The 24,664-nt window shown below is 36.0% G+C and overlaps 1 protein-coding gene across 1 annotated transcript in view; it reads left to right on the top strand.

The window, feature by feature from the left end:
* Positions 1-24,664, top strand: part of LOC128549690 (uncharacterized) — a 60,281-nt gene that overhangs the window by 11,963 nt on the left and 23,654 nt on the right. Inside the window, exons 2-5 of the mRNA XM_053526988.1 lie at positions 10,248-11,097; positions 13,862-14,030; positions 14,640-14,780; positions 21,762-21,872. Coding sequence (XP_053382963.1) covers positions 10,282-11,097; positions 13,862-14,030; positions 14,640-14,780; positions 21,762-21,872 — 1,237 coding nt within the window. The 5' untranslated portion in view covers positions 10,248-10,281. The remainder of the gene's footprint in view (positions 1-10,247; positions 11,098-13,861; positions 14,031-14,639; positions 14,781-21,761; positions 21,873-24,664) is intronic.

The following is a 24,664-nucleotide window of genomic DNA, read 5'->3' as shown; positions in this document are numbered from 1 at the left end:
GCAAAATTTTCAGTACAATACACAATTATGACGGGGTACATTAAGATTGCATATATTTATAAATAGATTGAGCCCCAATGAAGATTTTTTTTTATATTTTCTGAACCATCAGATGTAGACGTGAAATCAAACACAAGAATTTATTATTCGCTTATATTTACAAGTAGTAGGTGTCCCTTTGAACTTCATGCAAAAATCTACACCATTTACACACATTGTTGCTATGGAAACCGATAGAATAAAAGCGAGTGCGGAAGCATTATATATATAACGCTTCCGCGCTCGCTTTTATTCTATCGGTTTCCATAGCAACAATGTGTGTTTATTACATTCTCTGACCCGGCATTGGATGTACTTTGTAAAAATCACAATTTTAAAAAGAATTTGATTTATTAAACTTTTTTGTTCTGAGACTAGTACATCCTTAACGGCATCGTTTCGGCGCAGAATACAGCAGTAACTGAGCACCAAAACATGTTCCAATTTCCTGATAAGGTCTCTTTTGGACGTATGCCGTCGGCATTCTTAAAATCCGTCGGCAATGTAATATGTACTTTTGTTTTACCTCCCACCAGATTCTAGCCCTTTCATTGGTTGAGTAGTGTCACGTGATTGCCCACTATATTTCTATAGAGGGTCAGTGGATGACCCTACATGAGAATTGCGATTCAAAATTGCGCGATGTTGACCATAAAATTAACATTATTATTTTAAAAATTCAAAATGATCCTACTATCACCTTCAGCGACCTTTCGAGAATTAATCAAGTGGTCGATAAAACTTCGCCTCGCCCTCTATAAAGTAAAATGTGTACTATTATTTGGACATACATACCAGCAATATATCCACATGGTTTGATTCATCCTCAAGTCCTCTTGGACGCTGTGAATTACAGCAGTAACAAGGATTCGATCCCATTTTCGGACACCTGAAAAATGCTTAAAATTAAGATTTTCAACACATTTCACTGTTCTTCGTTGCACATAATACATAAATTGCTAAAACTAAATTCATTTCATATCTCATTAAGGCCTCAACGATGACCATACAGTAGATGACCAAATATTGTCTTAAGGGCATCGTTCCGGTCCCGGCGCTGAATAGACCTTTTTACACAGAGCTATTTCCTTAGCAACGGGAAACAATTTTCGCGCATGCGCACTCTACGTAGGGTCAAAAGACATGACTGCACAATATAAATTACGTTAGAGTTTTATTGTATTTCAATCTGTTCGATCAATAATGAGTTAATTTGTAGGGATAACGCATGTTTTTTCGTGTTATAACATCTGCAGAATCCCGAGGGTACCAACGATTCCCGAGGGATTCTGAAGATGTTATAACACGAAAACAACATGCGCTAACGCTATTCTAGCAGAAAACGCGTAAAACCAGGTGAATTAATATATGTTGTCCCTCAACGTCATTGAATTTCTATGAAATGCGCGGTAAAGTCTACGTTGTTTTGTCACGTTGACGTCATTTCATTTTGAATTATCCGTTTTGGGGCCGTAATGCGTTTACGCTTTGCCACGGAACGTTCATATATAAAAAGGTGTTATAACAGCACGTGAGCGCGAGAATCTCTCTGTTAACACACGTTTTCTCTCCTGTTAAAACACCCCCGAAAAGTGACAATAACAGCAGTTTTATGCTAGAATTATAGTAAATATCCACCGTAAGGCAAAGGAAAATATATGTAGATCTATTGTTTTCAGCAATTTTGATCTCGACTTTAGATTAAGAAAAATAAAAAAAAAGATAGTTTCCAATTGCGGCAGGTGGTAAGGAATAAGTTTTATATGTGTATGATGTGTTGAAATAGGCTGGAAATGCTAAGCCATGTTCTTTTCTGACGAAAATAAGAATAAAGTAGACTTTTCAGGTAAGATATGATTAAAAACATACAAAGCATACTGCATAATAAATTACTTCACTGAAATCATCTTTATAGTGGCAAAACAATTCGTAATAAAATGATAATTTTATGTAGGTTTTCTTATCGTTGAGAGTTCTTTTGCCACACGTAAAGGGCGCATGCGCGTTAAAATCAAAACATCCGTGGAATAGCTTAGCAACCGTCGCTTTTGTAAAAACATATAAAACAGCAGTAGCCTAACTGAGCCCCAAAATATGTTCCAATTTCGATATGAGGCCTTCTTTGGACGTACGCCGTTGGCATCTCCTGAAAATCCATCTGCATATCAGCAATATATCCACATGGTTTACATTATATTTCCTTTCCATTTGTAAACAAGATACTATTATAAATTGCACATTTTTTTGTGGCATTTAACATTAAAATCAGCTTCCCGGCCATTCTGTTCACCAGACAGAACAACTGCGACGTCATCTAAGGAACGTTCTCCCTGACTATACGCGGACGTCGTCAAAACAGCGGTCGGTTATCACTAAGAGCTTGCAGCGATGACGTACTAACTTCCGCGCCTTTCCTTTAGCTGTTCATACGAAATGAACGTCATAATTTTCAAAAAGAATAGGGCGAATGTAAATATTTCCTCCTCAAGTCCTCCTGGACGCTGTGAATTACAGCAGTAACAAGGATTCCAGCCCATTTTCAGACACCTGAAAATGCTTAAAATTACGATTTTCAACACATTTGTTCTTCGTCGGCACATAATGCATAAATTGCTAATAATAATTTCATTTCGTATCTCATAAATGATCCAACAATTAACTTATATGACTAAATCGTGACTCAAGTGCATCGTTTCAAGTGCATTATTTGCTTAAAACAGGATGAAAATTGTAGTCGCACTTTGTTCTTCATAGTATATTTCTCGATTCAAATTATTTTACCTAATGAGAATCGTTCTGCAGCAAAAAATAAAATAAAATGGAACTTTATGTCGTGTGCGTCTTTCTAACATCACAACACGTCTGACGTCATGTTCGTTTACGCGCGTCTGTTTCCCGCGCTGAGATTAAAATCTGTTGCAAAATGCATATTTCAACGTAATTAAACATGAAATAAAAAGAAAATTTGTTTGTTTTCCGTGAATATAGAATATCTCACCTCAGAGTGAGAAAATGTTCACATTTTCACTCGCGCTACAAAGTGAGAAAATGTTCACATTTCCACTCGTGCTACGCGCTCATGAAAATATTTGAAATTTTCTCACTTTTCGGTGAAATATATTCCATATTCACTCAAAACAAACAAATATCCTCTATTTCATATTGAGTGTCGTACAACTATTAACTACTAGCTGTTGTTACTGTTATAATTTCCAACAGTAGCAGCAGTAACACTGTTGTTACTGCTATAAGTTTACAACAGTAGCAGCAGTAATACTGCTATTACTGCCAACAGTAATACTGCTATAAGTTTACAACAGTAATACTGCTGTTACTGCTATAACTTCCAGCAGTAGTACGTAGCAGTAATACTGCTATTACTGCTATAAAGCTCCAGCATTAACAGCAGTACTACTGCTGTTACTGCTCTACTGCTAACTTCCCGCTGGTCAATTTTTTGTCCAATGCAGAACTTTCTATTTAAGATATTTTATATTTTACAAAGTTTGTTGTTATTTGCGTACGTCTGACCATTTCATATACAGACATTGAGTAACAAAATTGATAAACTTGTAACTGTTCTTTTTTCAAACTACAGGACCGTGTAAATTAAATTTAAAAAGATTATCAGGAATGCGTTCAGACGCAGTATTTTTTCACATTCGCACTAGCCAAAATATGAAAACCTCCTCAGGGAGTCTGTCGTACATATTTCTCAAAGGTGCCCCACGGCGAAAATGTTACAAATAGATACATTTTCAAAGAACTGCAAAATTTACAACTGCTTTATTTTGCATAGCTTTTATTATCACTCTCGGCCCAGGGCCTTTATCAAGTCACATGCCCAAGTCTTAGATTACATAGAGGATATTTGTTTGTTTTGAGTGAATATATCTCACTGAGAAGTGAGAAAATTTCAAATATTTTCAGGAGCGCGTGAAATATATTCCATATTCCACATGCCCAAGTCTTAGATTACATAGAGGATATTTGTTTGTTTTGAGTGAATATGGAATATATCTCACTGAGAAGTGAGAAAATTTCAAATATTTTCAGGAGCGCGTGAAATATATTCCATATTCACAAAAACAAACAAATTTTCTTTTTATTTTATGCTCAATTACGTTGAGATTTGCATTTTGCAACTGTTTTTAATCTCAGCGCGGGAAACAGACGCGCGTAAACAGACATGACGTCAGACGTGCTGTGACGTTATAAAGACGCATACAACATAAAGTTCCATTTTATTTTATTTTTTGCTGCATAACGCTATGAAATTCTCTTTAAGTAAAATAATTTGAATCGAGAAATAAACTATAAAGAACAAAGTGCGACTACAATTTTCATCCTGTTTTAAGCATATAATTTAAAATTCATACTTAATGTAATGAGGGGGTGGAGCACAGTGTGAAAATATAGATTTCATATTTTCACAGTATGAGTGATGAAATATGAAAATATTTAACTGATAGAATACAGTATTTCATTAGTTAGCATAAAATAAATATTTGGCTTCTGGCTAATTTAACAAATACATAAGTAACGTTATATGGAATCACGGAAATGACGTTAACGTAAACAATACAAACGACGTACACTCGCCAAAATTGGGGTACATACTTTCTATTAAAAACACGCTACTTACAGAAAAATATAGGTGTTCATGAGTTTTTTTTAGAAAAATTTAATAAAGAGAGTGGGGGTAATAAATCAATGATACATATGAATTTTTTTTTTTGAAAAACTGTATCTATATAAGTAAGTTCAAATTTCCCCCTTATTTTATCTGAAAATTCCACCTAGTGAGAATGCACCTTTTTCTGAAAAGCTTAACGAGAATTTAAGAAAAATTCCGCCTTCCTGTTAGGCGTAATTTTTAGAATAATTTAGTCTTCGCTTTTGTATTTAACAATACAATATGGTGACGTAGATTTCTGTTATATAAAAGGTGATCATTTATGATATACCGGTAAATTATCGTTCTATTTTATTGTTTAGTACAAAATAATTGTTTTCACCAGCATTACATATAGCTTGAAAATGTACATAATATTTGACGGAAGACTTTTTTTGTAATATATTTTTATTTTCCAATAAATACAGTACATCTACAACAAATAAATCGGTAACAGTTTATTTCTTTCCAATACTGAAAAAGAAGTACATTCTTAATTAATCTCTTCAGTATTCATTTTTTTTTATTATAAATGTCTATATTATTGGAAAGATATGATAAAAAGGAGGAGAAGGAGAGTAAAAAAGTAAATTAAATGAGAGGAAGAAAAAGAATGAAAAATAAAGATAAGGATGTTTGGAAGACTTACTGTAACACATTGGTAACGTATTGTAACGTATACTTCATTTTTATGAAAATATGTGTTGCATTTGTTGTCCACATCATTCTGGAGAATATCTACTTTATAAAGGGAACTATCTGATGGCAATATTGTTTGATTAAATATATGTTATCTGATTGTGATAACTTGACTGTCGCTGTTTCTGTCTCCGTCACGTCCAAACTTATTCTGCATATTTCTGTTAGGAAATCCCCAATGAAATCCATTGGGAACGTTTTCTGGTGGTACATGTACAAAGTATTTGTAATAATTACATCTCTGATAATGAATTTATGTTGACGTTAAAGCATAAACTTGCCTCGCTGACATTTTATGAATGTATATTTTGTGTTTTGTTTCTGCAGTTTAGTGTTGTCGGCAGTCTGCTGTTTATTGAAACTGATGTCAGGGTAGATATCTCCTCGCACCTGTCACATCATAATTTCGAATATTTAAGTCTCTTATTTAAAATTATGAATTAAATTCAACACATTTGAAGTTTCTACATAAATATTAATGTTTAATTTATTAAAGCAAGTAAGTCTGACCAGTATATTATGACTTGTTTGGATTTTTTCCTGTCTTCGTTTTCCTAACAGTAAAATGCAGATACGGGTAAGGCTTAGAGGATGACAACTATAAAATATCAGATCATAAAACAAGTCATCCCGATAAGCCAAATGAGTAAGGCTAGTCGCCGATAGTCAGGTATATTAACAAAAATCGAAAGCAAAGAGAGATCATCACGAGTACGATTCAAAACGAGTCAGATCATTTCAAGAGTTTCAGCTGGCTTCGCACGGGCAATGTTTCGGCATGGCATTTTTGTTTTACTGAATCTGTTGAAGGTTCCCCAGCCTCGCGGATGCGACTTCAGCCTTGTATACAGTCAAGAGTGTTGATAGCTTTTTTTTGTCACAGTTACAGTAATACACTGTATTATGTTTGCTTTTGTTTCTACCTGTAGATGATAAAAACAGTTGCCCGAAATAATGACTTATTTGCAGGTTTTAATGTTGAAAATCCGGACTAGTGAATTTTGACTGCGGGAAAGTGGATTTTTGTGTCTCATTTGTCGGACAGGTGAAAAATATTGGAATTTCAACACCCCTGCTCCCAGAGTCCATCAAAAATAAGTCACGTTTTGCAGATGACACTATTGTCTATCTGACGGTTAAATCCTCCCTTGATTCCCAATCCCTACAAAATGATCTCCATTTCCTAGAAGCCTGGGAAAACTACTGGTCAATGCATAGCTGTCAAGGCTGTACAAAGGCCACGAGTGTGATCAGAGTCCGAAGGGGCTGTTGACCGTCTTGGGGGTGGGGTGGGGGTGGGGTCTGGGAGGCGAAATCCCCTAGAATCCGGAGACGACGTGACATGGATTTTTTTCAACAACCAAATTGACCTGGTTTTGAATCATCTCCCTCCATATTTACTTTTTGTGATGTCTATTCATGCTGTAGAAAATATTACGAGAGCTTTCAGTTATTACATTTTGCATTTATATATTTCGTTTGTTCTTAATAGATTTAATTCGATACATCAAATGAGCCGCTTGGCATTACTTTTAATCAAAGTTAACCGCCAGTGATCAACTACGATTAAAAGAGGTGTTGTAATCCAATTAGCGCTATCAATTAGATGATTACCGGTTAAAAATTTTACTCCCAACACGCACGACATGTGCCTGATTAAGAAGGATGTTATAATCCAATTAGCACTAACAGTAAAATGGGTAATTGAATTAAACAAAATATTTTATATAAAAGATGAAAAAAAAAAAACAACAAAAAAAAAACTGTAAATTATAATCTTTAATGTAAAAATCAAGTCGGTGCTATTTTCGTTTGATAGAAAACTCAACTCCGCATTATAATTCCCTATTCAATAACATTATTTGAAATGAGAACTCCTTCATTTCAATTTGTAAAAGATGTCATACTTACTCATGTTCGGTGTTTTTATTTCAGTCCACGAACACGAATCTCCCAGGTCATGTCAGTCATGTTTGTTGCGGCCTGAAACGGATCCAGTGTAAAAAGTACAATATCAATGTACTTGAATGTGTGTGTATATATATATATATATAAACCACAAAGAATATAATAATGTTTTATTAAAATAATTTATCAGGCATACTCGGTATTTAACAATCATGTTCGTGAACATGAAACAGATCGCAAGTTTTGTATTCTATATAAATAACAAGCTTAAAAATAATATATTTTGGTAAGTACATGTATTTTAATATTTATAATCTTTTTTAACCACCAATACATAATATATAGCTTTAATAGAGTAATAACTCACAAAGATTCATCAAAAGAAACATCAAAACAAACCTCATAAAAGTAAAAAAAAAACCCAGCTTACAACATTTATGTCCGCCCACAGCTTGAATACTGTTCCTCTATATGGCACCTTGGCAAAATCACTCACATACAAAATTGAACGAGTACAACGATCTGCAGCTCGATCCGTATGTAACAATATGGTCAAACAAGCAGTGTCACCCGAATGCTTAAAGATTTCAACTGGCAATCCCTTGAACAACGCCGCATAAAAAAAAATTCCCTTACAATATTTTTAAAAATAAAGTACATGCAATTGACCATAACCACCTCACACCTACAAGGAACCTGAACTACTTGATCCCACAATCTCATTCGCAATACCATTTTAACTCCTTTTTTCCAAGAACAATTCGTTTCTGGTATGGTCTTCCCCTACACATACAGTCCAGCTCCAGTTTTACTGAGGTGTAGGTTTTAGATTGTGCAACGTTTCACTGATATATACTGCAATTTAACTTTATACATATTAAAATCATTGTAAATCAAGAAAGTTAAGGGGTGGAACACCCTTCTGTTTGCAGCGTCGTACCATTCTTGCTGCTAGTCTTTAAATAACAGAAGCACTTCCATACAGTATGCTATTTGAACTATAATAGCATATTATTATATGGAATCTGAAACCGGTAAATAACATGTATGTAAAAATAATCTCATATTTCCTCTATTCAAGTAATTTATGAATATATATCCAATTAAATAATACATATCTGTAACTCTAAAGTTTACAATCTACAGGAAACTATCCGACACACTGGTATCTGGCGTGCAGAGTCAGAAGCTACTACCATCCCCAAGTACTACCCCCCTCCCATCCCCCAAGTACTACCCCCGTCCATACTTTACCCTCCCCCCCCCCATTCTATACTGTATATCAAAATTAAAAATAAATTAATAATTTAAAAAGATAATCAAATATCAAATATAAAACAGCCTCAGACTGTTAACAGGTTTGACTCGATACTGTAGAATCACCATTTCTTTGACATTTCATTCATTATAATATCAATATGTACAGTATATTAAATAGAATTGACACTGCTTTTTATTATAATGAAATACTCACGCTTTGCTGACAAAGTGCTGTACTGCAGTAGTGGACTAATTGCTGTAGATAAGTTCCAGGTTAACACTTCTGCAAAACAAACATAAAATAAATGGTTAAATATTACGCAAAATAAATAATTCACATCCATATCCCAAGAAATTAAAATTCCGTAAACAAAATTTATTCACTTTCTTGACAAAATGCTATAAGCTCTTGAAAAACTCACAAAATAAACACCAAAAAAATCAGTTTACATCCATATCCCAAGAATAATCATTCCGTGAGCAGAAATTTAACTCATTTTCATAGTTCCTTATCACAATCTCAGCAAAAAAATATAGTAAATCACTAATTATTTCAAAAATACTTGCACGTGGCATTCTGTTATGTTAAATTGGTCAATTAAAGCCACACGCCTAGAACCGGTAGGCCTACACGCCGAACCGATTACACGCTTCATTTAAGGTAATATTATGTCACTAAACACGATCTATATTTAACCCTTCTACAGATACGACTATTAATTATGACCAAAAAAGACCGCAGGATCAATAATGTCATAGCGTACATCTATAGTTACCATATAAATCGCATTCATCTTTTGGATAAAGTTTTATCGTTGCCCTCCATGTATCATGTATTATGTCTAAGTTATATAAATGTATTGTCTCATGTTTTTGTATATGTACAAACTAAGAGTTATATGAAATAAACTTTGAAACTTTGGAATCCACTAGGGTAAAGTTAGGGTTGAGGCAGCCGGCTCACAGTTTCTTAGCTTTCTTGAATATTTTAAATCATTTAATGTAAGATATTTTCAGGAATGTTAGCCTTTTTGTTCAAGGTGCCTTTTACATTTTTGTCAGCATAAGATATTGTCATTCGCTGTTTTAATTTTGTGTCATTTCTCCAACCTCGTTGACCTGAAGGTAAAATAAACAGAGTAGAAGTTTAGGGTTTGAAAATAGGTGGGGCTTGAAAACAGGTATGTTGACAATATGATCCCAGACCTGCAAACAAATTACCCCGACTCTTATATATTATAACAAAACCATTATATGAAAGAAGATGAAAGTATAAAACAATTATATAATTACTAAATGTTGAGATAATATGTCTGTCTGGTGTCAAAATGAAATGACCACACCACAGTCTACACGTATATCCAGTAAAAGTGCAATTGACATTTAGCCTGCTGTCGTCGTTTGATTCTGCCTTTGCGACCAAGATCAGCCTGCACACCACTGTTTGTAATTTAATCAGTAATTTTTCAGTGAACACCCCTTCAAATAATAAATGGTACTGCCCAGATTGAATAATAGACCGGTCCATTTTAGAAATTTATTAGGGTAAAAGTTAAATTTAAAGCCACTTCAGAAATGTCATTAAACAGAGATTATATTGTTGGTCAATTTCTTGTTTTCTTGTTGTTTTAAATTTATTCAGCCGCAGGGTTTCGTGTTGTTGCAGATAGTTCACTTTGAGAGTACTGCAGTAGATTTCAATGGGATCAGCAGTGTCATGCACCAGCAACTCCAAAGTTACTGAATCAGAATTCGAAAAGCACAGTACATCTGAGAAAATGGAAGACAGTTCAGAAATAAACTCGCATCCACCTCAATCTCCACCATTGAATAACATTGATACTCATCCTCCTCAAGCCCCAGGTGCTATAGTGGCACTGGACAATGAAAGTGAAAAATCAAAAACTGAACAGGACTCTAGAGGAATTGAAAAAGAAAAGAAATTAGATGATGATGATAAAGATGCAGGAACAGAGAAAAATCAAGAAAATGCAAAGACTCAGGGTGGAGAAAAGGTTGCTGAATTGGAACTAATGACTGATGAAGAGATTGCAGAATTTAAACAGAAATCATTTGATTATCTAAGAAGTAGAGCAAATGAAGTTGTCGCACTTAAAACTCGACAAGCAGAAGGTGGAGAATATGTTGTAAAGATTAGAAATTGTATAAGGAAATTTGATGAGAGTTTTAGTGCCCTAAGAAGAACAGTGTTAGAAGAAATAATCAAATTCAGAGAGGATATTGCAAAAATTATGATTGAAACTAAGTTTTTTAATTTGAGCTGTGAAATCATTATGAACACATACAAGAATGGATGGCAATTAGAAGATGGAAAACAGAATGATAAGAAATATATTCCTCTTTTAGAAAGCATTTTAAATCTGGTGAATTTTAGTGATGGCTCGGATGAATTAGCTATTGCCGCGGCAAATGAACCTGGGTTTGTAGAGTTGATAAAACAGATCCTAGAAGACACACAGCAGAGGCATTTAGGAAAAGTTGAACCGCCACTAAAAGTAAGTTTACTTCAGTAATATTGCAGAACCGGAGATCACTCTCATTTCTGTTTTCTGGGGTGGAAACCTCATTTCATGTACTAGAAAATATCGTAAATTTCTCTCAAAAATTTGGTAATTACTTATTCATGAGGAAACTTATTACAAATAATGACAGAAAGACTACCCGGTATTTTTGGGGAAATCTCATATGTCATCCAGCATGCTGTAGTGTCTGTAATTTGAAGTAGACTATAAAGGATTCAGATGCCTTACACATTATGACAGCCTTTTTTCTGAAAACAATTTTGCTCCTCTGTTTGGAGATTGTTGTATCAGTGCTTAGTGATCACAGTTTTAGACTTTACGAGTCGTATCAGACTGCCTATCATGTGTGGTAAATTATGTGTGTTTGTCCTTTGGGATTATGGAGTCCATTTAATATAATCATGTATAATAGAGTTCCGCTTAAGCCGGTGCTAGGGGGCGTGAGAGGTGTTGCACATTTCATTACCTCTCATGAACAGACTCAGTCAAACTGAGTCTGCTATTATTCTGATTGGTTGCATTCTATGCTTCCAAAGGATCTTTTTACAGATTGGATTGGTAAAAACACTGGGAAGATTAAAAAAAAAAGCAGGAAATATTTTTATGTTGGGTAAAGACTGGCTGACTGGTGAAACTACTGTGCATGTTCAAATTAATTGTAAGAAGTCTTCTTAGATGATTTAATTAAGCTATGAAATACTAGTGGACGAAATCTTGTAACTCCAACACAAGTACTGAATGGCCACTTAAAATTTAAGCAATACCAATTAAATTGGAAATAAGTTTAGCTGCCCTATCGTTTTTGAAAACTGACCTGGCAGGCAGGAAAAACATGTTGATTAAAATCCACATTTGTTAAGTACTTCGTGTTTTTTGCAATATACCTATTTTCTTAAATCCTTCTACTTTTTTATCCCCCGCCATGTTCATTAGTCCATGCGTATGTATGTGCGTCTGCTCATCTGTCCATCTTAAATTGTAAATGCTTATAATTCAAAAAGTATTTTAGGTAGAATCACCAAACCTCACAGAATTATTAACTAGCGCATAACCTTTGCTCACATTCAGTATTATTCCCCTTGACCATGTAAAAGGAGACATTTTTTTTCTTGGTTTGGTAAAAAAGTGTATAGAAGTAACCTATTGATGGATCTTCATGGAATTTAATACAAATATAGAGGACTATAGGGAAGTGATATTTGCTTATCTTTCATCAGTATCTCTTCAGTAAGTGCAGAGTTATTGCCCTTTAATTGTTTTGAAATTCATAAATTCCCACCAAACAAATTTAATACAAATATAGATCACCATTGGACAGTGGCGCAAACACAACTTTTGTCAGGCCCTCTTCACTAACCGCTAAATCATTTCCATTTAATTATAAACAGAACGAGTCAGGAAGGAAGTCCTTCTAAATTTCATTATGTCTCCCCCCACTGGGGGAGATATATTATTTTTGCCCTGTCCGTCCGTCCGTCACACTTCATATCCCTTCAATATCTGATGAACCATTTGACCTAAAACCTTCAAACGTCAAAGGGTGGTAGGGTAGGGCTTATAGAGTACACGACCCCTATTGTTTTTGGGTCACTCCATTAAAGGTCAAGGTCACAGGGGCCTGAATATGGAATATTATTTCCGTTTAATAACTTGTGAACCACTTGATCTTGAATCTTGAAACTTAATAGGATGATTGTACATGCCGAGTAGATGACTCTTATTTATTTTGGGGTGACTTTGGTTAAAGTCACAGGGACCAGAACATGAAAAACAATTTCCGATCAATAGCTTGAGAACCATTCGATCCAGAGCCTATAAAACTCATAGGATGATAGAACTTACTAAGTAGATGACCCTTATAGTTTTTGGGGTCACTCCATCAAAAGTCAAGGTCACAGGGACATCTGTCCGTCACACTTTATTTTTGACCAATAACTAGAGAACCATTTAATATAGAACATTCAAACTTCATAGGGTGATAGAGCTTACCAAGTAGATGGCCCCTATTGTTTTTGAGGTTACTCGATCAAAGGTCAAGGTCACAGGGGTATGAAAATGAAAACCGGTTTCCGATCAATAACTTGAGAACCACATGACCCAAAATGTGGAAACTTCATAGGATGACTGGACATGCAGAGTAGATGACCCCTAGTGATTTTTGGTCACTTGATCAAGTGTCAAGGTCACAGGGGCCAGAACATGGAAAAGGGTTTCTGATTAATAAATTTAGAACCATTAGACCCAGAACCTTCAAAATTGATAGGGTGGTAGGACTTACAGAGTAGATGACCCCTATAGCTTTTGGGGTCACTCGAGCAAAGGCTTAGGTCAAAGGGACCTGAACATGGAAAACTCTTTCCGATCAATAATCTGAGAACCACTTGACCCAGAATGTTGAAACTTCATAGGATGATTGGACATGCAGAGTAGATGGCCATATTTATTTTGGGTTCACTTGGGTTGATCAAAGGTCAAGGTCACAGGGGCCAGAACATGGAAAATTGTTTCCAATCCATAAATTGAGAACCACTAAACCCATCACGTTGAAACTTAATTGAATGATTGGACATGTCGAGTAGATTATACCTATTGCAGCCAACCATCAATATCTCTTTGACTTTCGCTCCTGTCCCCTACTGACTTCTTGCCTGTTACTACTATGCTTTGGGGGAGACATGCGCTTTTCTACAAAAACATCTTCTAGTCTATTTTAGTTTTGTTGTACTGAATTTTTCAGCAAAGTGAGGAAGGGTTAGTGGATTCTTCGCTTGGTCTGATTCACAACATGTCAATGAGAGAGTCAAATATTGCTCGATTACGCGATTTGGACATGATCAGATCATTACAGCCTTTCCTCAGTTCGTCAAATGATATGTTAGCTTTGACCGCATTGGCTAGTCTAGCAGGTGAGTGACTCAAGAATCATTTTACGTAACACATAAAAGGATATTGTCATACCTGTAACATTTCAGGTGCTACCAATTCGAAAAACATTACAACAAAAATTTTGTCATATTAGTTACATTTAAGATCCACTGGCACTAGAACCGCAGATTTAGCTTTGGGTGGCCTATTTTCATAAACATATGCCTAATTTTCAGTTTATAATGAAATATCAAAGAAATGGTGCTTTATTTTATATTACGTCCCCTCCTCTGTTGAAAAATAAGGCATATATTTATGAAAATAGGCCACTCAAAGCTAAACTTGCGGTTCTAGTGCCAGTGTTAAGATCAGACCATGTAAAAGAGCTCTTAATCGTAGATGGCGCAAACCCTGTTTAGGTCATCATTTGGGGAAGCCATCCATCTTACTTATGGAAGGTCGATGCATCTATCTAGGGCCCAGTCGGTGCCTGAAACAATCCCAGGAGAGGCACCTGGGATCTTTTTCCAATATCAAAACCTGGAGAGAGATCCTATGACATGATTTATGTTTGCGTGACTTAAAAACTCAAAAAACTCAAAAATTAATTTATCAAGGATATTTACAACGTCATGCTTATTACATTTCAGGTATTATCAATGAGGAAGAATGTGAAATTATAAATGGTCATAAGAATACTGTGGAGATACTGTTAGATTATTTTAGGGAAAGTTTGAAAGACGAGATGCGAAGGTGTAGTGAGGGATGGTCTGCCAAAGAATGTGGGTTCAGTAAGTATCAAGTACTAAACAATGGATACAAATATGTATTATAGTTTTGTATGCCAGCTGTTACAAAATTGGTGAGAAATAATGAAGATACAAATATATGTGTATCGTAACTCCAAGACACCTGTGTTTTTCTTAGCCAGAAAAACACTTTAAACATATAGGACCACAATGCATCTCCGAAAACAAATGCACACAGGATGACCCAAGTCAGAACATAACACAGAACAATTACGTTTTTATCCGACTAATGAAATTATTTATGTTTACCGAGTCTTGATATGTTCTTGACTTATTTTATGTTTCAACTTTTTTCATTTTATTGAGATAAGCAATTAAGAACTATCCTTCCTTTGCACAAATATTTGAGCACTACATTAGTGATGTACGTGAAATTAGCCAGAGCAGCCAGAGTAGCCAGAGTTCAGCCAGAGTTCAGCCAGAGTTTAGCCAGAGTAGCCAGAGAAGTCATAACTCTGGTTGCTCTGGCTAGCCAGCGTAGCCAGAGTTCAGCCAGAGTAGCCAGAGTTCAGCCAGAGAAGTCATAACTCTGTTTACTCTGGCTGGCCAGATTAGCCAGAGTTCAGCAAGAAAAGTCAGAGTTTCTAGGATGTTAAAATGTTTTGGCTACTCTGGTCAGCCATAGTATCCAGAATAGTCCGAGTCACCTGGATTTTATTTGCTCTGGTTAGTCTGGCTGGCCAGAGTAGCCAGAGTTTCTAGGATTTTAAGAGTAGCCAGCGTAACCTGTTTCCGTCTTAGCTGAGTTTGATTATGAAACTTAATATGTCATTTCTATTTAATAGCATGTTTAAGCTGAATTTCAAGTTAATTACTATTTAGAGTAGCCAGAGTAGCCAGAACTCTTGTTACTCTGGCTGGCCAGAGTAGCCAGAGTCCAGCCAGAGTTTAGCCATAGTAGCAGGAAATTCTAGGATTTTAACATGTTCTGACTATATATACTCTGGTCAGCCAGAGTATCCGGAGTAGCCCGAGTCACCAGCACTTCATTTGCTCTGGTTACTTTGACTGGCCAGAGAAGCCAGAGTTTCTAGGATTTTAACATGTTTTTACTACTCTGGTCAGCCAGAGTAGCCAGAGTAACCAGGTCCCATGTTCACAAATGTTTTTCAGTCTTAGCTGAATTTGATTATGAAATCTAATAATTGAGCCGTGCCATGAGAAAACAAACATAGTGGCTTTGCGATCAGCATAGATTCAGACCAGCCTGCGCATCCGCGCAGTCTGGTCAGGATCCATGCTGTTCGCTTTTAAAGCGTATTGGACTTGGAAAAACTGTTAGCGGAAAGCACGGATCCTGAACAGTCTGCGCGGATGCGCAGGCTGGTCTGGATCCATTCTGGTCTCAAACCCACTGTGTTGGTTCTCTCATGGCGCGACTCATATGTCATTTCTATTTAAATAGCATGTTTAAAACTGAATTTCAAGTTAATAACTATTTTCAAGTGGCTATTTAGAGTAGCCAGAGTAGCCAGAACTCTGGTCACTATGACTGGCCAGAGTAGCCAGAGTTCAGCCAGAGTTTAGCCAGAGTAGCCAGAATTCTGGTTACTCTGGCTGGCCAGAATAGCCAGAGTTCAGCCAGAGTAGCAAGAAATCTGGTTACTCTGGCTGACCTGAGTAGCCGAATAACCAGGATGTCAATTGCTCTGGCTACTTTGGCTAGCCAGAACAACCAGAATTTCCGAGATGTCCATTGATTTTAGATATCCTGGCTAGCCGGAATAGCCAGAGAAAATACTGTAATACCTATTGCAAAATGACCCTTTTGGTACTCTTGGTACTCTCAGGTTTGATTTTTAGTGTTTTATATGTATCAAGTGTATCATCGTACCATCGTGCATCGCGGTATAGTATTAAATAAAAAGTCACGATTGTCCAAACGGAACGCCGTACATAACAGTGTGAAAATGGTGAAAAGTCAATTTACATTACTGAACAAAATTGATAGGTAAGACTAAGTCAGATTAAATGATATTTAATAGTTACCATTATATATTGAATGACCCTCATACACTATACTTGAATTTTTTAGCTCGTGTCACTGTGTGACAAGATGAGGTTTTGTGATCAACTTTTGTCTTGTCTATCAGATTGAGTCAGGCTCTTCGACTGAACTCAGTACTTATTCCATTTTATATTGTAAAACTTTAAAAGTCTTCTCAAGTATCACAAGACCCAGAGCTTAGATATTTTGCAAGAAGCATTGGCAAGTACATCTCTTTCAAAATTGTTCAAATCATGGACTCCGGGGTCATATTGGATCTGCCTTGGGGCTTTAAGTTTCACATAGAGTAATATATTAAATCCTATAAAATATTCTTATTTTCCTTTAGGCCCAGACGACTATATATATTTTGTATGCAGCATGGCCTAGTGAATGCCTCTCTTGAAATTGAGCAAATCATGTCCACTGATGTCAATATTGCCCCCGCTTGTGCTAATGAGCTTGCAAAGTCTTACAGGAAAATCTTTTAAAATCTTCTCAAAAGAATCGCGATGACAAGAGTTAAGATATTTTACATGTTCAAATCAATACCCCAGAGTCAAAATGGTTCCTACTTAAGTTTTATATAGAAAAAAAACATGATATACTTACATAGCAAAAATCTTTTTCAGAGCCACAAGGGTAAGATTGAATTACAGGGCAATATAAGTCTCTCTCTGTGGATTATCAATATACTTCTAATCTTATACAATAGAAGTTTAAAATTTCTAGAATGCCCAGAATTTAGAGTTAACAATTACAAATTGTGAATTTTTACTATGACTGTCATAACCCACAAGGTCCAGGTAAGCGATTCAGGACCTTATTCAGGACCATATGGGTCCTCTTGTTTATATTGACATCATAAACAATTGCAGTGAATTCCATATAACTTTGAGTGTAAAAATAAAGAATATTTATTTGAAGGCTTCTGGTTTTGTATTTATTTAACTTCAGTGTTTGCCTTGAATTTGTACCAAATAAATTAACTTGAAGACATAATATAAAGAAATTGAAGAATAAATTTTTCATATTTGTTAACAGCAACCAATTCCTGAAATTTGCATTTTAAAGTTGTGGAAGTTGAAGAAATGTTGACATGTGAACACATACACTTAAAGCGGCTTAATAACGGTATTTCAACTAAACACTTGGAAAAAGGTAGGTACCTGTAACATGCCAATCAAAACGCAAAATGCCATTCAAAAATGATTGTAGTCACCTTATGCCATCAGACAATCAACATTCCATGTTGTATTAACTCGGTATTACTTGTGTACGTGTATGAAACGATATTGACTGTGTTTGGATTAAACAGTTATAGGACTGCTAACTGATAAGTAAGACAATTCTTTGAAGTCCGTTTGATGAATCACTTGATACATGAAACACTAAACACTGAGGGTACAAAAAAGGGTCATTTCGCAACATGTTAAAGCCCTAGAAACTCTGGCTACTCTGGCAGAAGTCCGTTTTATGAATCACTTGATACATAAAACACACAAAAAAATCAACCTTGAGAGAACCAAAATAGTCAACAATCTTCTCACACCTTTCCAGTATAGCTTCCGTTCCAAACATAGCTGTGAGGCTCAACTATTATCCTTTACACAAGAAACTTTTGACAATCTCCAATCTGGAAACAAACAGGTCTAATTGTAACGGATTTCTTGAAAGCTTTCGACAAGATCGATCATCAACTCCTTCCCTATAAAATCGTGAAACTTTGTGTCTACCGAATCTCTCTATGCTGGATTCAATCTTTCCTTAGTAACCGTTCTCGATCTGTAATAGCTGAAGGTTCACTCTCTTTACCAGTTCTATCAGGGGGTTCCTCAAGGTTCAGTGTTGGGTCCTTATCTCTTTTGTTTTATCAATGACCTTCATGACTCTGTTAAAGGTAGAATACGCTTATTTGCTGATGACACTATCATATACCTCACATAGACTCGTTAATAGACTCTTACAAAGTTCAAGATGATTTGAAAAAATTAGAAGAATGGGAACGTAATTGGTCTATGGAATTCAATCCTGATAAATGCGAAGTAATAGGAATCTCAAAAAAAAAAGAGAAAAAATATCATCTTTCCATATAAATTACTTAATCAAGAACTAAAAACTACAGGAAATGCTAAATATCTTGGGATTACTATTAATGATGTCTTAACTTGGAAACACATATTGAAATTACATCTTCAAAAGCTAGTAACACTCTCAGATTTATAAAAAAATATGTAAAATGTAATAAAAATAACATTGAAGAAACTGCCTTAAAACATACGTTCGCCCACAATTAGTATACCGTAACACCATATTGCATCCATTGCAGAAAAACTTAGTATATGAGATTATTATCATTATTATATTATTATCATCATCATCATCATTATTATTATTATTATTATTATTATTATTATTAATCCAGATTTGTTGAGCGCCCATTTAATATAAAATATACGTTCAAGGGCGCTTAACAATTAAACATGTGACATATCGCAGATATGTAGGAAAATCACAAAAACATGGCATATGCAATATTAAAACTGAAACTGAATGATTTGATTAATGGTTATTTGTACAACATTATTCGGGATGCATGTATTCTTCTATGTTCTAGTGTCTGCCATTTAAGTTTCAAGCATTGATGTTACGCTGCTTTGGTATGAGTAGCCAGAACATGTTAAAATCCTAATAAAGTCTTGTTACTCTGGCTGAACTCTGCCTACTCTGGCAAGCCAACTGAAAATAGTTATTAACTTGAAATTCAGTTTTTAACATGCTATTTAGAAAGAAATAACATATTAAGTTTCAAGATCGAATTCAGCTAAGACTGAAAATGTTTTGCGAACACGGGACCTGGCTACTCTGGCTGACCAGAGTAGCCAGAACATGTTAAAACCCTAGAAACTCTGGCTACTCTGGCCAGCCAGAGTAACCAGAGCTACTTTAATTAACCACTTGAAAATAGTTATTAACTTGAAATTCAGTTTTAAATATGCTATTTACATAGAAATGACATATTAAGTTTCATAATCGAACTCGGCTAAGACTGAAAATATTTTGCGAACACGGGACCTGGTTACTCTGGCTACTCTGGCTACTCTGGCTGACCAGAGTAGCCAGAACATGTTAAAATCCTAGAAACTCTGGCTACTCTGGCTGAACTCTGGCTACTCTATTAGAAACAGCCAGAGTAACCAGAGCAAATGATATCCTGGTGGCTCGGGCTACTGTGTCTACTCTGGTTGACTTCTGACTCTGGCCAGCCAGAGTAACCAGAGTTCTGGATACTGGATGAACTCTGGCTGCTCTTGCTGAACTCTGGCTACTCTGGCCAGTCAAAGTAACCAGAGTTTGGCTACTCTGGCTGAACTCTGGCCAGCCAGAGTAACCAGAGTTCTGGCTACTCTGGCTGAACTCTGGCTACTCTGGCCAGCCAGAGTAACCAGAGTTATGACGTCTCTGGCTGAACTCTGGCTACTCTGGCTAGCCAGAGTAACCAGAGTTCTGACTTCTCTGGCTACTCTGGCTAAACTCTGGCTGAACTCTGGCTACTCTGGCTGCTCTGGCTAATTTCACGCACATACATTACCCTATATTAATATTCTTAGAGAGATTGCTTACATATTATCAGGAATTACTTACAAAAAGTTCAAGAGAAAAAGTATAAAGGTTTTAGTAGGTAAAACCCACAGTTAAATGCAAAGTTGATTTATGTGTACAATTCTAACCAGTAATTATTTTTGACTACATGGGTCTTGCTATGGATTGTTCATTCTACCATTGTCGACTTTCTTAAAATGTGATAATTTCTTTACACAACATGATTTCACAGTTTATGCTATTTATGCCCCCTTCGAAGAAAGAGGGGTATATTGTTTAGCAGATGTCGGTGGGTCGGTCCGTAGAACAATTGGTTTCCGGGCGGTTACTCAAAAACGCTTGGGTCTAAGATCATGAAAGTTAATAGGAAGGTTGGTTATAACCAGCAAATGACTCCTGTTGATTTTAAGGACAATAGGTTAAAGGTCAAGGTCACAGTGACCCGAAACAGATAAACCGTTTCCGGACGATAACTCAAGAATTCTTCGGCCTAGGATCCGGAAAGTTGATAGAGCAGTTGGTCATGACCAGCAAATGACCCCTATTGATTTTGAGATTAGAAAGTCAAAGGTCTAGGTCACAGTGACCCGGAATGGTTAAACCGTTTCCGGACGATAACTTAGGAATGCTTAGGCCTAGGGTCACGAAACTTAATAGGATGGTTTATATGACCAAATGACCAACATATGACCCCTTTTGATTTTGAGATCAGTAAGACAAAGGTCAAGGTCACAGTGAACTGGAAAAGTTAAACCGTTTCTGAATGATAACTTGAGAACGTTTGGGCCTAGGATCTGGAAACTTGATACGGAGGTTGATATGACCAGCAGATGACCCCTAATGATTTTGAGATCAGTAGGTCGAAGGTCAAGGTCACAATGACCCGGAAAAGTTAAACCGTTTCAGGACGATAACTTGAGAACGCTTGGGCATAGAATCACGAAACGTAATAGAGAGGTTGATTATGACCAGCAGATGACCCCTGTAGATTTTGAGATTAGTAGGTCAAAGGTCAAGGTTACAGTGACCCGGAACAGTTAAACCGTTCTGGACGATAACTGGAGAATTATTGGGCCTAGGATCTCAAAACTTGATACGGAGGTTGATATGACCAGCAGATGACCCTATTGATTTTGAGGTCAGTAGGTCAAAGGTCAAGGTCACAGTAAACCGGAACAGTTAAACCGTTTCCGGACGATAGCTTGAAAAATAAAACAGATTACTTAATGCATTTTGGGGACATCTCATGTTCTACGAGTTCTTATTTATACTTGATTTTCAACAATTTATTATAAAATTTGTTAAATTCATAAAAAATTTAGGGATGTGTAGTAAAACAATCCATATGTATATGTTATTGTATTGTATGACAGCTGTTAGAATGTTGGCAAGGAATGATGCAAACATGAAGACACTAGTAAATCTTGGATCTCTGGAGCTACTTGTGGAGTTGGGAAGAACTGGGGATCAGGCTGAACAGAATGGTAAATATTTTACACGTTTGAAGTTTGATTGTATGTAAACTTATTTATAGTCGCCATTGGTAACCCATATGGCCGACTTCTCAAGAAAACAGTTAGTAAGTTAGTGGCAGGATAGTTCATTAGATAAAGAAAATACTCCAATTCCAGAAGCTTTCCTGGCTCTTAAGCATGCAATGTGTAAAGCACCCCTACACAGGACTCTTATCCCATTTTTGTAATTTTTAGTTGGAGAAGTGGGGGCTCTAACTCACAACTGCTAGTTTCGTAGTTACACATTGTTTCTACTGGACTACTGTGTCCGCTCTAAATGTTTTACAGTACTGGGCCCAAGGTATATAAAACTGAATTTTTTGACCAGTTTCAAAACTGGACAGCTGATTGGTTGTATCTGAGCACAAGTTTGAAATTGACCAATGGCAAGGCAGTATTCTTAGACTGGTCCCCAGATCTCGGTTTTATAATCTTTGACACAGTCTGACTCTGAAATGTAAGTGAAGACTGAAATGTGTCTGTTCTGAGAGGTTGTTGCCCCAGACAGATTAATTTACTGATTAAATTAATGTCTCATCATATGACTTGATGCTAAGTCAATAATTATAGGTTATTAGATTCGTATAGAGAAATATGCACGAGTTCTGCAGTGGAAATATTGCGCAACTTTAGGAGCGCAATATTATTCTGCAAAAGAATGAGTGCATGTTTTTCAATGCAAATCTTAATATCTTTTTATTATCCCCCGACGAAAGTCGGAGGGATATAGTTTTGACGTTGTCCGTCCGTCCGTCCGTCCTTCCGTCTTTCCGTCCGTCCGGAGCCATATCTAGGAAATGGTTGGGAATATTTATTTAAAACTTCATATACATGTTCACCACTATGAGTTCTTGCGGCCCGTCAAGTTTCAGTCAGATTGCCCAAGTAACACCAGAGTTATGGCCCTTAGAAGTTTCTAGTGTTAACTATATAGGGTACTATAGATATGGCAATTTCTGCATCATAACTTTTGATACATTTTACCTAGAACTATGAAACTTCAACAGAATTTAGATCACCATAATGTGGTTGTGTACACAGAATTTCATTCGGATTTATTTGTAAATTAAGAGTTATTGCCCTTTAATTGTATAAAAATCCACATATTTGTATATAACAAACTTACCATTTAGTAGAATTTCATTAAATTTCTTTCATTCTTTTCCATGAACATTTATTGTAAACATGTGAAGTTGTGTACCCACACCTGGTCACCCCCTTACCTTGATCACACCCCCTCCCCCCCCCCCCCCCCCCCCCCCCCCCCCCAAAAAAAAAAATCCTTATTTTAGATTTTTTTTCAAACAAACTTCATATACATGTTCACCAGTATGAGGTTATGGGGCACATCAAGTTTCAGACAGATTGCCCAAGTAACACCAGAGTTATGGCCCTTAGAAGTTTCTAGTGTTAACTATATAGGGTACTATAGATCTATACATATGGCAATTTCTGCATCATAACTTTTTATATATTTGACCTTGAACTATGAAACTTTAACAGAATTTAGAGTACTATAATGTGGTTGTGCACAGACAATTTTGTACGGATTTCTTTTGTAACCAGAGTTATTGCCCTTTAATTGTCTAAAAATCCACATATTTATACATAACAAACTTACCATTTGGCAGAATTTCATTAAATTTCTTTCGTTCTTTTCTGTGAACATTTATTATAAACATGTGAAGTTGCCCACCCACACCTTGTCACCCACTTGCCTTGGTCACACCCCCTTCCCCTCCCCCCCCCCCCCCCCCCCCCCCACCCGCCAAAAAAAAAAATTTTTTTTTTCATTTCTTATTTTAGATTTTTTTCAAACCTTCCAAGTTGTACCATTCCCCCACCTCACTTCTCCACCCAGTCATGCCCACCACTGATCATGCATCCTCTGCCCCCCCCCCCCCCCCCCCCCCCCGCCCAACCCCACAACTTCACCTTTTTTTTTTTTTTAATTTTTAATTTTCAATCAATATTTATAATCAACTTGTGAAATTTTGTTTCCTCTCCCGTTCCCCTGCACCCCCACTCCCTAAAAAAATAAATATATACATATATGTATATATAAATATTTCCATTCCTTTTTTTTTTTTTTTTAAAATGTTCAAACCTTCAACATGTTAAGTTGTGACTGCACAAACCTTGCCCTCAGACATGTTCAAGATATCTTACCTGTGTTCTCTTAAGGACATCTGTTCTTTTAAGTACATGTTAAACAGCAACACCTGGTGCCAAACCACTCAAAGACAATATTTCGTTCCAGTTAAACTTCAAGCTCACATTTCAATTAACTGCATTTAATTTTAAAAGCTAAGCTTATTACAGTAAGCATATCCCATTCAAAATAAATTCTTTAGTCAGGATCAAAGTATCATACATTTATTATGTACTCTTTAATGAAACATTTGTTTTCTGTTGAAATTATTTGCTTCTTATTAACATCCTTAACTTTTTTACGGATATATTTTTTTGCCATTCCTCACCACAAACCCTTTCGGCGGGGGATACTAATTCATCGAATTTGCTTGTTACATATGCATCTACTCTTAAAATTATTTTATAAATGATTCAAATTTGTTTTTAAGCCTGAGTGAAATTGAAAATATCTTCATTAAAGAACTTTTAAACATGACAGCATACATGAACATTACCAACTTTTAGTAACATCTCTAAACCGATAAAGCGGGACAGATCTACCTATCATAAAAAATCAATAAAACCAATAATCCAACATCATCGCTACCGGACGGATTCGTTGATTTCCG

This window comes from Mercenaria mercenaria, chromosome 16 (genome assembly GCF_021730395.1).
Source record: "Mercenaria mercenaria strain notata chromosome 16, MADL_Memer_1, whole genome shotgun sequence".
Lineage (NCBI taxonomy): Eukaryota > Metazoa > Mollusca > Bivalvia > Venerida > Veneridae > Mercenaria > Mercenaria mercenaria.
This window is presented reverse-complemented; position numbering and strand designations above follow the sequence as displayed.